At 44.1% G+C, this 14,869-nt stretch overlaps 1 protein-coding gene across 1 annotated transcript in view; it reads right to left on the reverse strand.

The window, feature by feature from the left end:
* Positions 1 to 14,419, reverse strand: part of NDRG1 (N-myc downstream regulated 1) — a 75,656-nt gene extending 61,237 nt beyond the window's left edge. Inside the window, exon 1 of the mRNA XM_049821809.1 lies at positions 14,304 to 14,419. Coding sequence (XP_049677766.1) covers positions 14,304 to 14,326 — 23 coding nt within the window. The 5' untranslated portion in view covers positions 14,327 to 14,419. The remainder of the gene's footprint in view (positions 1 to 14,303) is intronic.
* Positions 14,420 to 14,869: the final 450 nt, after the last annotated feature.

Consider the following 14,869-nt stretch of genomic DNA (forward strand, 5'->3'; position numbering starts at 1 on the left):
TGTACATACAGAGGAAACAAAGGGCTTACATCTTTCAACACAAAATATTTCAGTATAAATAGCTCACAGGAACACAGCTAATCTCTAAGGCCTTCTGTCAACCAGCTGCAGAAGAGGGAGGAAAGGAAAAGCTTTTGGTGAAGGGCATCTTCAACATGCAGGGTGGGCTTTTTTATAGCCTAAAAGCCCCACGCTTGGTGCTCAGTCCTGCATTGAAAAACCATGAGGGATGATTACTTTAAGCAGGAGAGGCTCTTTCAAAAAACAGGGACTGTGTCTTCTCTGTCCCTGAGAGAGAGGACTGCAGAACAGGCTCTGCACAGTTTGATCTCCCATCTGTGCTCTGGGGTTATGTCTGCCCTGTTCAACAAAAGCTATCCGGGGAAGAAACTGAGGCAATGAACCTCCAACACTGCAAAACCGCTTCTTCTCTCCCAGGATCTGGTGTGGTCTAATCCAGCCATCTTTGCCTGAGACAAAACCCCAACATGGTGTGGGTGACACCTCCCCCAGGTGGCCTTCCCCAATGGCAGTGAGGGTGAGACCAAACCGGGTGCCCTGCATTGCTTTTATCATTATCCCTGCCATCTTTGAACCCCCAGGCTCTTGTGCTTTCCCCTAGGGATGTGCCCTCAGCTCCATATTATAAAATCACCACCCTGGTGGACCTTGTGGTAGGAGCCAAGGATCACTTCCTAGAGTGGGTAAGTGTTTAGCAGTATAAATACAGCTTGACGGGGCAACACGGCTGGTTCCCTGATGCCTGGCCTACTTTTCAGTGAAACTGTAGCTTTTTAAGGGCAGAAGGACAAATCCTATCAACCAGCTTGTCCATCTGCTATCAGCCACAGAAGGTTGTCACAGAGGGATGCAAGGAAAAGGGTTGTCTAAAAGTCAAGCAAGGGCAGGCAGGTAGTGTGGGCTTTGTGTGTACACACCTTTGAGGTACATAGCCTTGTAAGAACAGCCTAAAATTTCCATTCAAGCATAAGTTCAAAATTATGGAAAGCATCTAAGCAGAAATTTGGGAGTTAACCTCATAAAGGCCTTCCTTATGTGCTTGGTTAACAAGGTCGACAGATCTGATGTTAGCTCCTCAGGTTGCTCAAACCAGGTGACCACAAAACCTCAGAGGACTGACCTTCTGATTTCCAAATGTTTGTGAGAAAATTAATGGAAATCGGGGTCAGATTTGCAAAGGCACAGGGGAGAAGACGGAACAGACTAGATTTTTTTTTTTTTCTTTTTCTTATTTGCTAGATACACATGCAGACCACATGTTTTTCTCGGCTTCGCTTCAAGACAGTTTAACTGACAACATGTTAGCCTGGGAAGGAAGAGCAGTTGACAGAGGGTTTAAAAACATCCTTTCCTATGGATACCTTAGCTGGTAGTGTAGCTACTGAGTACGTAAGTAGTGCAACAGCACTGTGGCCCAGAGGCCTCAGCATTTGTTGGTGTAAAGGCAAGGTGGGGAACACCACTGGCAGTCAGGTGGATTGGTGGTCTCAATGCTTTCCTTCCACCAGGACTGTCAAAGCTCCATGCAATGCAAGGGAGCCGAGCCCATTCCTGAGGTGAGCAGCAACTGGAAGGAGATGTTGTTCTCGTTCAGCTGCTGTAGCAATCCAGCGGCGTGACTGATGTGGTGACGGTTACAAGCAAACCAAATTGCTTGGGACAGTTATGAAATTGTGAAAGACCGTTTCTGCCAGCTTAGTTTGTCTCTTTTTGATATGCACACACCCTGCTGCTACAAAGAAGATAAGGAGAAGGTTCCTTCATTCAGACACACTGGGAAGAGGTTGGCCTCCCTTCTGCTGGACTCTTTGCGAAGGAGCCAATCCTCCCTGACAATGGTTAACTGCTGGAAGAGGTGGTGGGCAGGGATGCCTACATGTAAGGAAAGGCCAGGAGTGGCTCGTTAGCCTGTTTAATATTTCAGCTGCACAGGGACAAAGACTGCTCTATGCACAGCAGAAATATTGTGGAAAGTAACTGACTGTAACCACCCACTGAGATATGCTCTACTTTTAGTTGAATCCCAGTGTTTTCCCCATAAAAAACGTGATGCTCCATGGTAGGACTCTGTGTTCAACTCCAGTGTTGAACACAAGGCAGTAAAAGCACATTTCATCATGCAGCGAGAGATGACCCTGCAACAAAACAAACCGCTCTCAGAGGACCTGTGGCCAGACATCGGCCGGACCTCAGGAATGGCAAGCCCTAGGCTTTACATACACAGTCCTCACAATGAAATCCAGAGATAAGATTCCCTAAAGAGTGCAGAAACATGATCTAAACATGCAGAACAAGGACTGCCTACCCAACAGGAAATATGAGGTTCATGCATTTCCTGAACTGCTGTTCTACTCTGGATTTATATATCTGAAGCAGAAAAGAAATGGAGATATCGCTATCTGCTGGGGATGAAGAGCCTCCTCCTGAGAGCCGGGTGACTGCTTTGTATGGGATGTCCTTCTGGACCCAGGCATTTTCTGCTCTTTCTGTACCATGACCCAGCTTCAAGAGGAGTACTGGAGCAGTGGCCCATTCAAAACTGTCTGCCACTTATTTCAGGGAACTTTCCAGACAGGTAAGGGATGTGCTATACAAAAAGGGTTCCCATATAGAAGATGCCTGCCATTATTCATGATATATCAGTGCTGCTGATGCAAGCAAGAACTATCCAGAAGAGTTATGAAACTGTAGAGGACAGTTTCTGCCTGCGTATCCCATCTTTCTTTCCACTTTGTTTCAAGCTGAAATCAGTGTGTCCCTCTCCCTACCTAGTATCTAGATCCCAGGAATCTCTCTCCCCTTGCTGTGGCAATTATCAAGGCTCACAGCTTGGCGCACTAGGCTCTAGGGAGCTATGGTGGTTGACTGAAGTGAGGACTGAATATAGGGTTTCTCGGCTTGGCTGGTGGTTTTAGATCTTTTTGAGATCTTCTTGCTGGACTCTGCTGTCCCAACCTTCTTTCCCCTGCTATCCTGGCTGCCAGTGACTGCCAACCACCCTACAAGCAGGGCAATTTATGGGAGCATTCTGCAGTCAGCCGCTGATGAAAATCAGCCTAGACCAACAAGCTGAACAATGAAAGTAATCCAGCTGGTTTTCCATGAAGAAAATAAACAAGAGTCCCACAAGTGTCTCATCCAGTAGATTGGCAGTGACAAGCAGCTGAAAGGGGTAACTACTGATACAAGCACATCCCAGAAGGATGTCTAACTAGGTGGACATCTCTGTTTGGGTCCCTATCAAACTTTCCTCTGCCTAGAAGGGAGTGTTCCCAGGAGAAACAAAACCTAAAAGAGATCTTTTCCTGCCTATGCTTTCAAGATCCAAACACATTTCACAAAGAGATCTATTTCAGTTGAGATCTACTCAGCAGATCATATGTCCAGGGCAAGCCTCTCTTTCAGAGAGCTTTGCTCTCTGTGTTGGTCTTAATCATCTCCTAACTGTTCTCATGTCATTACACTCACTTAGGAAACTGATCCCTATCTCCCTGACAGAGCATTTCTTTTGAGTTCCCATTTAAATACGCACATATGTTATTCTCCTTGCAGTCTGCACAAAGCCCTGCATTGTGCGCTACACAGGGTACTAAAACTAGCACAGTTGGCTTAAACTTGCATTTTTCAAAGATTTCCCCCTCCTCTTTTCAGCAAAACAAAGCCTTTTGTATCCTTGTGGCCAAAATGATTCAAGAAGGGGAACTACAAAGCGTAAAGAGCCCCCAGCTCCTCTCACATTGCAGTTCAGAGTCCACTTCCCAGCGCAGTGTGAACACAAGGGACCATCCTATGGCACTGTCCTGTATAATTTGCTTTTCAGAGTATTCCTGAAGGGAATATCTGAGACAAGAGATGAATATTCATGCCATTTTCTCTGCCAGTCTGCAGAGCTGGTAGCCCTGTAGGTTTCCTTCTCCTTCCTGTGATAAAGGATTCCTGTAACATCATCATTGTGTTTTGGTTTACCATCTGAACCTCCAACATCTTCATGATTTTCATAATGACTTTTGGCAATGAGCAAGGTGAATATACTGGAATTAGAAACATATTTTTCTAATTCAAGATGTGAGTGAGTGCTTTTCTCTGGAAATGAAACAACAGAGGTTTGGGAGGCAGAGGGCAGGACAGGAGGAGAAAAATGTATTAAAAATAAGGTGTAGGGAAAAGAAGATCAGAGAGGCAGATCTGACTCAAGACTGTAGCAAAACCAGAGATAAACACATGCACGTAGTAGCAATGTTTTGCTCCCTGGATCAGCCCGACCACAGAACTTGTTCAGTGACTGGTACTTGTGAAATAGCAGGCGAGCCCAGAGGCTGTAAATAACCAGTCCCCTATCAGCACTACAGTGGTATCAACAGCGACACACACCCTGTCTTGGGAAAACCCCAGAGCAGCAGTGGCAATCAATGAAGGTTGAACATGAACATACAAGGAAAGCTCTTATCACAATATTGAGTGAGAAAGCAAGTGACGTTTCAGCTGTGCCCATTTCATTGCCTGGCACCTTGTCTTGAAGCCAGTCCTTCCAACCTCCCCTGGATCCCAACCAAACCAAAAGGCCGTTCCCTTTGCGTTGTGGACTTTCAGTAGAGAGACCCTCTAGCAGAAACCCTCCTGCTCCTCTGTGGCATGGGAGGACATGCTCCACCAGTCATGGTGGTACATACAGGAGGTACGTAAAAGACGACAGCACAGTCATGGGTAATTATCACCATGGGAGCAAGCAGAGATACAGCGTGTGACGAACTCTTCAAGGGATGAGAAAGGTTGTCCTTATGTGGGTCCTGGCAAGAGTCAGTTCTACAAAATGTCATGTAAATTCTGTCCCTGTTCTCCATGTGTGAATGCTTGTAACTGTGGTGTTCCATGATGAGGTACGGAGAGGACTAACCAAACAGTTCCCGAAGGGCAACTTATATGGAGGTTAAAGTAAGGCAAAACCTGAGGATTTAGTTTTGCTGGATGTATGGGGCTGGGCCGTATGCCAGTTCATCTAAAAAAAATAGAATAATGATGACTTTTCTGCAGAGAGCCAGCAGCAAGTGCCCCAGCCATGGAGGAGCTGCAGGGGCAGACGCAGGAGCTCCCCGAATTTCTGTGAATTCGTCAGAGCAGAGCCCCTCTTGCACTGGGCTGTGGTGTGCTGGGAATCAGCACCGGGCATTTGGGAGATGGGTGGCAGGCAGGAGCCAGAGCAGACCCTGAAGGGAGACCTGGCCGCAATGATGGCCTGAGCTAAAGCTCTCCCCTCCGCAGGGGCAGCAGCTGGGTTTGGTGCTGAGCTCCTGGAAGTGTCCTGGGGGCAGGAGTTCTCCAACCTTCAATGACTGTTAATGGCTGGCTGATAATTTGGGACAAGGCTACCTTTGTCTGCAGAAGGTGGTATTAACTAGTCCTGGTCATTAATGAGGCTGGAAAAAGTATAATTCACTGACAAAGCTGAATCACCAGTTGTCTTCACTACAGAGTCTTGTACCAGGTCATATAGTTAAACACAAATTATAGTTGTCTGTTTGTTTTTTAATCTGTTCTATATTTGGCCTATAAACAGACATATTGTGACTGAAAGCCTAGTTTTTCCCTTTTATCTACTAAAGTCATATTCCATAACTTGAAGAAAACAAACTCTAATGCAATGACTAAAATACTCCTTTTAAAACACTTTATCATGCCTGTACATTTCTCAGTTTGCAAAATATATTATTCACCCATTGTATGGTTAGATAACCTTAGGCACAAGATTGTAAAGGAACTAGTCCATTCTGAAACAGTAAGTACACATGGTAACTGGAAACACCGTAGCCTTATTAAACAGGCTTATAAAACTATAGCCTTATAATTTACCCTAATTAGCCAGTGACAAACCCTCTGGCCCTTTGATTAGATTGCTTTTTGCATCTGAGCATTCATTCTGTTCATGCTGGGTGCAGTATAGACATTCATTTTCGGTGAATCAGTGACAAAACCGTTAGTCATCCAAGATGACTGACTCACAGTCCCATGATTTTATGCAACAGACATAGTGGATGGTTTTAAATACGTAGTAACACCATTTCACTGAAATCAACATTTTGGAAAAAAGCAGATCAATTCCTCAGAGATACTCCACACGTCAATAAGTGTAATACAGAGTTGAGTCTAATTCACCAGACAACACACCAGCTAGTTATCTGAATCACTTTGATTGGCAGGTCAGCTATAAAGATCTTTAAATCAATTAAACAATTTCACTCTAGGCTCTTTGCTTGAACTGGCTTTAAAACACAAGGTACAATTCCTGCTAGACAATCCTGGGAGAAAGTAAACACGCTATGAATGATTAGCTAACTTGACCTCAGCTTTCAAGTGTAATGATTTCTTTTATATGGAAAGTTGGTAAACGCCAATGAAAAGTGATGTGTGACTGCAATTAACGTTGCTGATTACTGTCGCTGTTTTGCCACCCACATTCTTTAAGAAGCCACTAGAAAAATGTTCTCTTTTCAAAGCTCATTTAGCAATGCTATCACGAGGTGCACAGGTCATGGTTTTCACAGTGGCACAGCACACTAAACTTTCATGCTCTGCAGTATTTTGTGCACAGGCCTGTTTTTTTCCACTTGGACAGCAACACACCAGATTTAGTTACTCCTGATTTACTCCAGCGGGAGGACGTTCATCCCCTTTGCCACCAACTGTTTTATAGCATGAAATATTATCCGCAGTTGCCAAGCATGAAACCTAGGTGAAGAAGCTCAACTAGGTGAAGAAGCCCAGGTAAAGAAGGAAGACAGGTTTGGTGGCAACCTAAAAACAATGCTGACATGCCATAGTACTGGTCAGTGCCCTACAAGATGGAGCTTCCCAGAAGGGCCCTAGAGCAGTGGGACTCTGATGTTGGGAGGCAGAGAGTGGGACAGGGAGAAAAAGAAGATAAGCATGAGCTGAGCAAGGGTGGAAATGCAGGAAAGACTTTGGCAAGGTCAATGAGCTTGACTGGAGCAAGAGCTTTGAGCACAGGGACAGGAGAATGGTGGAAAAGAAGGAAACCTTTGGACTTTGTCCATTGGCATTATTTGAGGATGTGTATCATTTCTTTGTGTACCTGGGAGCACACCACTGGAGATATTTTACACGTGCAGGAATCTGGGCAGCTGACACCGGTGTGCAACACAGTGACATGTTTTCTGTGCTGGCAGAAGCAGGGTTGATATTTGGACTTTGGAAGGGCTCCGAGGAAGTGGACTCATGGACAGCAATTTCAGAATGGACGGAGATGTGGCACACAAATAATACTTAGACCAAATAAATGCTCAAAATATTTGGTCTTGCTGAAGCAGCAAGACTGCTATGCAAGCAAAGGGACAAGTAATAGGGTCCGTGGGCAGATGCAGTTTGTTCAGTGGTTGTGTGTAAGACACAAATAAACTAGACATGAAGGCAGGAGCTTCCAAAAAGTGGACTATTTGTGCCCTTCTTGAAGAGGTGCTTCAGGGGTGACTGTGAGCACAAGGCACCTCAATCCACATGGAGGTTTCACAAGCACCTGGCCATCACACTGTCCATAGAACTGTCAGCAGAGCCTGTGCCTCAACAAAGTTAGCAGCATCCAGGCTGCCTGAAGCCACGTTAAGCCTTCCTGTCCTTGCCTGGATGAGTTTAAAGACCCCAGTGAAGATGGCCTCTAACTCCTGCTGAGGAAGTGTTTCTGCATTTACACACTGGATGGCTGCAGAATGTCTCTGTTGAAGGCACCAGAGAAACAGCCAGACTCAGATGGACATAGAGAGATGAGACCATAACTGGTAGGAGCTGGCCTGGAAAGGTCCAAATATGCAACGCTAAAGTCAAATGCCAAGAGGCAGGAGGTAGAATCTCTACCAGCAGAAAGGAAGTGCTTAATGACACAGTCCAGCCGGGATTTTTTTTCAGTGATGTGAAGATCTATATAGATTGAAAACAATCAATCTTTTTTCCCCCCTCTCATTTCTATAAATGGAAAGAGAGTCTGAAACTTTCCCCTGTGAAAGACAAGGTTGAAAAGAGAGATGATGGTTTAGCATAACAGAGCTAAGGCAGAAGAAGAGGTCCTCAGAGAGATAAGTATGTGAATAAAAATATTTATCATGCTGAAAACACTACATTTCCTGAGACAAAAACAACTAGGCAATTCACATCTTGCATGGTTGCCAACAAGATCTGTAGCAAAAATAATAAATCAATTGTTCATCTTTAATCACTCATGAAAACCAGGCACAGCAACTCTTTACCATATACAGGCTCTCTCAATGCCAAAATGGAGGAATATTAAGGCACATCCTTCACGGTCAAAAAGATGCCAAGGAGACATCTTTTAGTGTAATGTGCTTGTTGCTCAGCTGTTTCCAGACACTTAACAATGAATTATTAATTAAAGGGAGGTACTGCTGTTTGGTAGAGCTGATGATTTGTAGACAGCAGATCCAAAATATTTCCCTAGACCTGCCATTGCATTTTTCTGTCTTTTCTTGGCAAACAATTCAGTCTTTATAAGTTTCAGCTTGTCTATCTGTAAACAGAGATAACATCTGCACACTAATATATTAAACAAACTTAGCTTTTCCTTCCATTTGCAAGCTGTCCATTAGCAGTCTGATTCTGTATGTGAATCACCACTGGTCAACACATTTCTTTACATGTGCTGGTTACAAGCATGGTATTTGTTATCTAAAACTGAAACACTGATAACCAGAACTATTTTGGCTCACTAATCCAATTTTTTCTGTAGTTAAAGAATATAAAGCCATTCTCTCTTGGGCACATGGGGCGGGGCGGGGGAGGCATTTATAATTGAAAAGGAGGATGCGCTTAACATGGAGTAAACCAAATGCTTTCATTGATATATTATTTAAAAATTTGTCACCAGGATGTTTGCAATGGGTTAGTATTGCTGAATCAGAAACAAATTACTTTCTGACTCCAGGGCTGCAAGCAGAGCAGTTCACCACTACCTCATTCCACTCACAGTTCAGTCCTAATGTCACTTAGCATGTGACAGGCAGAAAGAAAATCATAAATGCCCTGTACTCATTTTGAAGAGTAATGATTAAAATACCACCAGAAAGCCAAATTCTACCTTCTTCTGCACAGCAGTGGAGGAAAGAATAGGGGCAAATTGACTCCATTCCTTCCTCCGCACCAGCTGGAGACTTTCCAAATCTGGTGCTTAACGGAGTGGTAAGCAGAACATCAATTAAATAGGACATGGGCACAGTTCGTACACCATGACCTGGAGAGGTCAAGCTCCCAGCCCTACGCTGAAGCTGAATTGCTGTGGTGCATCTTACAGGCAGTTTCCCGTTGCTACCTCACTAAGCAAAAAAAGAGCAAGCTCTGCCTATACTTTTCTGCCTATGTCTGTGTTTGCATTTTGTAGTGCTAGTCAAATTTAAGGGCAATTCATGCTGTGGCCTTGGGAGTTGTGGGAGTTGCAAATAGCAGACAACAGAGACTGTTTGTTTTGTATCTCTGGGTTAAGAAATCAAATCGACTGTATTCCTTCCATAGAGAGGGGAAATGATTATCATAGCATATTGCAATCTCTCACATTGTCACAGATTTGATCTTTAATGAAAATGTCTTTAAAGAAACTGGTACTTAGACTAGAGTTTTAGCAGTCTCAGCACTGTACCTGTTCTGTTTTACTGCATTTCATACAAAATGCATCTGCAGACTCCTACAGATGCTGCTCAGGCTGTAGGGTTTCGATCAGAAGTGCCTTTTAGTAAATGCCCAAAATAACCAGGGTTCTAGTTATTTATCACAAACATGTAGAAAATTCATTTCGCCTCGTTTTAAGCTGAGTGCCTTAAACATATGCATCATCACAATAAACTTATGAGGATGGAAAATACTGTAACCTCCATGTCCTGGTTTTGGCTGGGATAGAGTTAATTTTCTTTCTAGTAGCTGGTATAGTGTTATGTCTTGGATTCACTATGAGAAGAATGTTGATAACACACTGATGTTTTCAGTTGTTGCTAAGTAGAGTTTAGACCAAGTCAAGGATTTTTCAGCTTCTCATGTCCAACCAGCAAGAAAGCTGGAGGGGCACAAGAAGTTGAGAGGAGACACAGCCAGGACAGCTGACCCCAACTGGCCAAAGGGGTATTCCATATCATGTGATGTCTTGCCCAGTATATAAACTGGGGGGATTGGGCCTGGGAGGGGTTGCTTCTTGGGAACTAACTGGGCATCAGTCAGTGAGTGGTGAGCAATTGCATTGTGCATCACTTGTTTTGTATATTCCAATCCTTTTATTATTATTATTATTGTCATTTTATTATCGTTATCATTATTAGTTTCTTCCTTTCTATTCTATTAAACTGTTCTTATCTCAACACACGAGTTTTGCCTTTTTCCTTCTAATTCTCTCCCCCATCCCATGGGGTGGGGGAAATGAGCAAGCAGCTGCGTGGTACTTAGTTGCTGGCTGGGGTTAAACCATGACACTCCATTATATACTTAAGGAAACTGAGGCAAGGACAGTCTAGCAGCAATATTCCAAAATAGCACTTAGGTCCCCAAAAGAGAACTTAGGCAGAAATTGGGTGTTAAACCGAAGGAGATATTCACAGAACAGCCACTAAATAACTTTGATACTTAGGAGCCCAGAATTTCCATGAAATTACCTTGATACCTGTAGACCATGGCGCTGAGGGTGTCTGCAGCAGGCAGCAAGCACTGAAGCCGTCACAGCACACTGCTCCTACACTGATACCGCTGAGCCCCTTGCTGCGACAGCCACAGCCACGAGCCCTCAGCACCAAGCTGGATGTGCACAAGTGCACATTTTGCCCAGTGTCAGGATGTGTGCAGGGGGACTGATGAGGATCACTGGTCCTCTAGCCCAAGAGGACCCTACTGTCCCTGGTGGGGAGGACAAACTCATGGGAGGAGACATTAAAGTTGGGACCAGGGGAAACAAAGAATGGGAGAAAAACAGTCTCTCCCCTCCCCTTGGGGATGTACTGCCTAGCATGCAAGATTCGGGGAACAACAGGGAGTGTGAGACAGAGCGAGATGCTCAAGCCAGTAAAGAGGTCTCCTATCCCTGAGCAGGGAAACCAGTTTTCTGTTTCCTTTTTGGATTGGTAACGCATTTTTCTTAAAAGAGTCATTGGACAAAAAATGTCCACAGGCACATAGGACCCATACAGAATGATTTCCAGGGAAAACCTCATGTTAACCTAGAGTAAAAGCCAAAGGGGAGTGGGAGGGGAAAGAGAAACCTCAGTAGAATTTTTTCATTAAAAGCATCAAACCACCCAGTTTATGTTCAACCACAAAATACAGTGTGTCAAGAAGTTTGTGTCCCAGGGAAAGTCATGCCTCTGAAGGCCTTTTGTACACCCACAGTAGGACTTTACACCACCCTGTGTAGGAAGGCTTCAAGCTTTCCTTAGGTGGCTGGTGGCAGTGTCCCAAGTCAACTGGAGGCCTTCAAGTTCAAAACAAAACAGAACAATCCCTTCCTAGGGAGTTTCTTCACATCAAGCATTTTTGTGAGGAGTCCAACCTCTCCCGAGAGATCTGGCAGTCAAAATCCAGAAAGCAAATGTTTAAGAGCTTCCTTCGCCCTTCTCAATCGCCTTGGCTGCTCTGGCAAGGAGGCTGCTTTTATTGTGTCCGGGGTGACTTCTTGTGGAGGACAACAAAACCCCCGGCCATGGGGCTATAATTCCCAGGCCTCTTTGGGCCAGCAAAAGGAAGCTTTGACATATTTCAAGGCTGTCAGCTGAGGCCAGGGTTTTCTCTCTGACCACGGATGGCCAGCCCGGGACTGAGTCCTTTTTGATTTCTTGCTTGCTGCCTGCTCTTGAGCCCCTTGTCTTACAGAGCAGGCTTGCAGAGCCATACGCACCCCAAGGGGTTCTCACACAACACCACACCACGCTAAAGCATCCTCCTGGGGAGGGAAATGCAGTGAAGCTCCGAGTGGGGTTTCAATGACAGCCACCTCAACAGCCTCACTGATTCGGGAAATGGAAGTTGGCCAAGATCCCTAGAAGATAGCTGCGCTGACTGTGCATAGGCGGGGGAATGTGTCTCTTCTGCTTCAAGCAGGACTGACCTCCCTTCTCCTTTCCCTAAAGTCATTTCACTTCCTAGGACACTGCAGGGGAAGGAAAACATCCCTGCCAAGGGCAGCCAGCCTGCCCCAGTGCCGGCTCTGGAGCAGGGACACGGCAGGGCTGGTTCTTGTTTTGGGTCCTCTGTCGAACTGGGAGATGACCACCATGCTGACCAAGGGGGAGTCTTGCCGGCTCTGAAACTGCTGGGATCACCATAAACCTGAAATACCCGGTGCTTCTAAAATTGCTGTACATCACAAACTCAGCCTTCTTTTATCACCAGCTTTTGTGATTTCTGGTACTTCATGTTTTTTGACTCTGACTGCTTGAACCACTCGCTGCCTGCAGTAACAGCAACAGGCATGGTTGAAAGCCCAGCCCCAGCTCCCTCTGATCTTAGGGATCATGAGAAAAAGATCCCTCATGTCACCTGGAGATCTTAGAGGATTTCACAGGGATTTTAAGGATGTTCTTCCCTTACATCTGTCTTGGAGTTGGATCACAGACCTGTATAGCATCAACCCAAGCACTCCGTGGACACAAAAAAAGCTGCAGAGACCTGTCTTGACAGACTTCTGCTCACCTGCCAGCCTGCCCGCTTCTGCCGGGAGCACTGGGCTTTCACAACTCATCCACCATCCCGCTGGCTTTCCAGTATTTTGGAATACCACTTACCCTTTTACCAGCATTGTCCTTTACCAGCTTGTGTAAAGTGGCTAACAAAAATCAGCTGTTTCAACCTCATTGGTCTGACTGCTTATGAGGTCAAAAGTGTCAAAAAATTTACACTGAAATTATAGTTAAGAGAAATTGAAAACTTACCAAGATGAGGAAGACATCATTTTTCAAAGTATACATATTTGTTCCTTACAATTATATATATCTATTCTATGTGTGCACATACGTGTATTATACATGTAGGTAAATAAATACACATAAATGTATCCATGTATGATTTGCACTGTGTAGTGTGCAACAACAAAATCTATTTCTTAAATGTGAAGCATTGCTGTCAGTCTGCGCTGGCGCTGATGGAGTTATTGCAGTGAACTTTAGGTGGGCATAATTTCTGCCACTGCAGGATCTTTGAACAGCTGAGACTGAAGCAAAGTCTCCACTTGCACATTTTAGTTTCATGGCCTATTATCCAAGGGTCTGCAGTGCCCCATTTGGATATTAACATTGAATTTTATGTACACACCTTTTCATCTACAGACATTTTGCAATCAAGTCTATACACCAAAAGGCATAGAGCTGAAGCTCTTACAAAAACAGTGGACCTTAGCCAATCCACAAGCATGTCTACAGTGTAATATCTCATCTCTGCCATGCTCTGATATTGGCATTAGACAATCATCTCCCTATCATGGTTAGAACATGGAAGAAAAGGGGAAATATGGGGAAACTTTTAAGTTGTTTGAAGAAAAGTACTCTGGATTGCCTCTTAAGAGATTTTTGTTTGGCTCACCAATTTATTTTATTTTATTTAAAAGTTCTGTTCTCTCTGCCACAGAGATGTTTATTTAACAAGGTTGATGCTTTCTTTTTCTGAAGTTATAATTATATTAGCATTGCAGACTGAAGATTTAATCCAAACCACATCTTTTTGTTCAGGCAGTGCTATATCCAAAGATTATTTCTTGGCTTCAGATATAGCTCTCTAATCTACGGGTCAGATTTTCAACAGCTGTTTTATATTTATTTACACCTGCTGACTAGCAGGGCCATTGTGTCTAACAAGCTGAGGCCTAAACTAATTGCCAAGGTCTCATTAGACAACTGCATAGACAATCCAGTCCTGATGTATTTACATGTTTGCACAGGTCTTGAAAGCAAGGGCAGGGAAAATAATATTGTGATTCTTTACATTTAAAATAACACTGTGATTCCGTACAGTTATTATATACTGATCCAGATGCTACAATTTTTTCTCCTGTTACTAATAGCTGATTTCAGTGATAGAATATAATTACCAAAACCAGAACCTCTTTCCTTAGCCATGAGTAGGGTGACCAGCGCTGCATATGACACAGACAGCCCCTGCCAAAAATGCTTATATCTCAACAAGACAGTCACAGAGCAGACAGTGAAAAACATGACGAAGGAGCTGGCTTAAGGGACAAATAGCTATAAATTATTATAATTACTATTATAATAATTTGCTATAATTACATAAGAGACCGTTACCTGTTTGACGATACAGCAAGCATTGGTTTGTTCTCTGGTCAAAAAATAAGTTAGTGACAAAAGAGTATCCTAGCTGTCTTTCCTGGCTTGTAATGCCAACGGTATCTATTCAGCAGCTGACTCTAATAAAGTCATCTGGCTTTTTTGAAATAAGCAGGAGGGGAGGGCAGCAGCTTGATGGGTGACCTCAATTCGCTGAGCTGCAAGGCCAGTTTTTTAGACTCCCCTTTTATAAATGCTGCAATTATCTTCTGTACATAATTCCAGTTACAATTCTGATTGGAAAATGGAGCTGCTTAGGGGAGCTTACAAGACAACATCTGTTCAACAACAGACATCTGTGCCAGAACAGCAAACCAGGGCTGCCCGAAGTGGGGTGCTTGAGGGAGATGCATGCACAGCCCCACATCTGTATGTGCTGCCATGGACCAATATCGGTTCTTCCAGCAAAAACTGTTTGTAACCCAGACCAACTTCACTTGCACTCTCTGCCCCATCTCAAAAGGCTTCCCAACTTCAGCCATTAAGGAATGCTTTAAAAAAAATCTTATAGAAGAAACCTCTTT

Source organism: Accipiter gentilis, chromosome 2, assembly GCF_929443795.1.
Source record: "Accipiter gentilis chromosome 2, bAccGen1.1, whole genome shotgun sequence".
NCBI classification, from domain to species: domain Eukaryota; kingdom Metazoa; phylum Chordata; class Aves; order Accipitriformes; family Accipitridae; genus Astur; species Astur gentilis.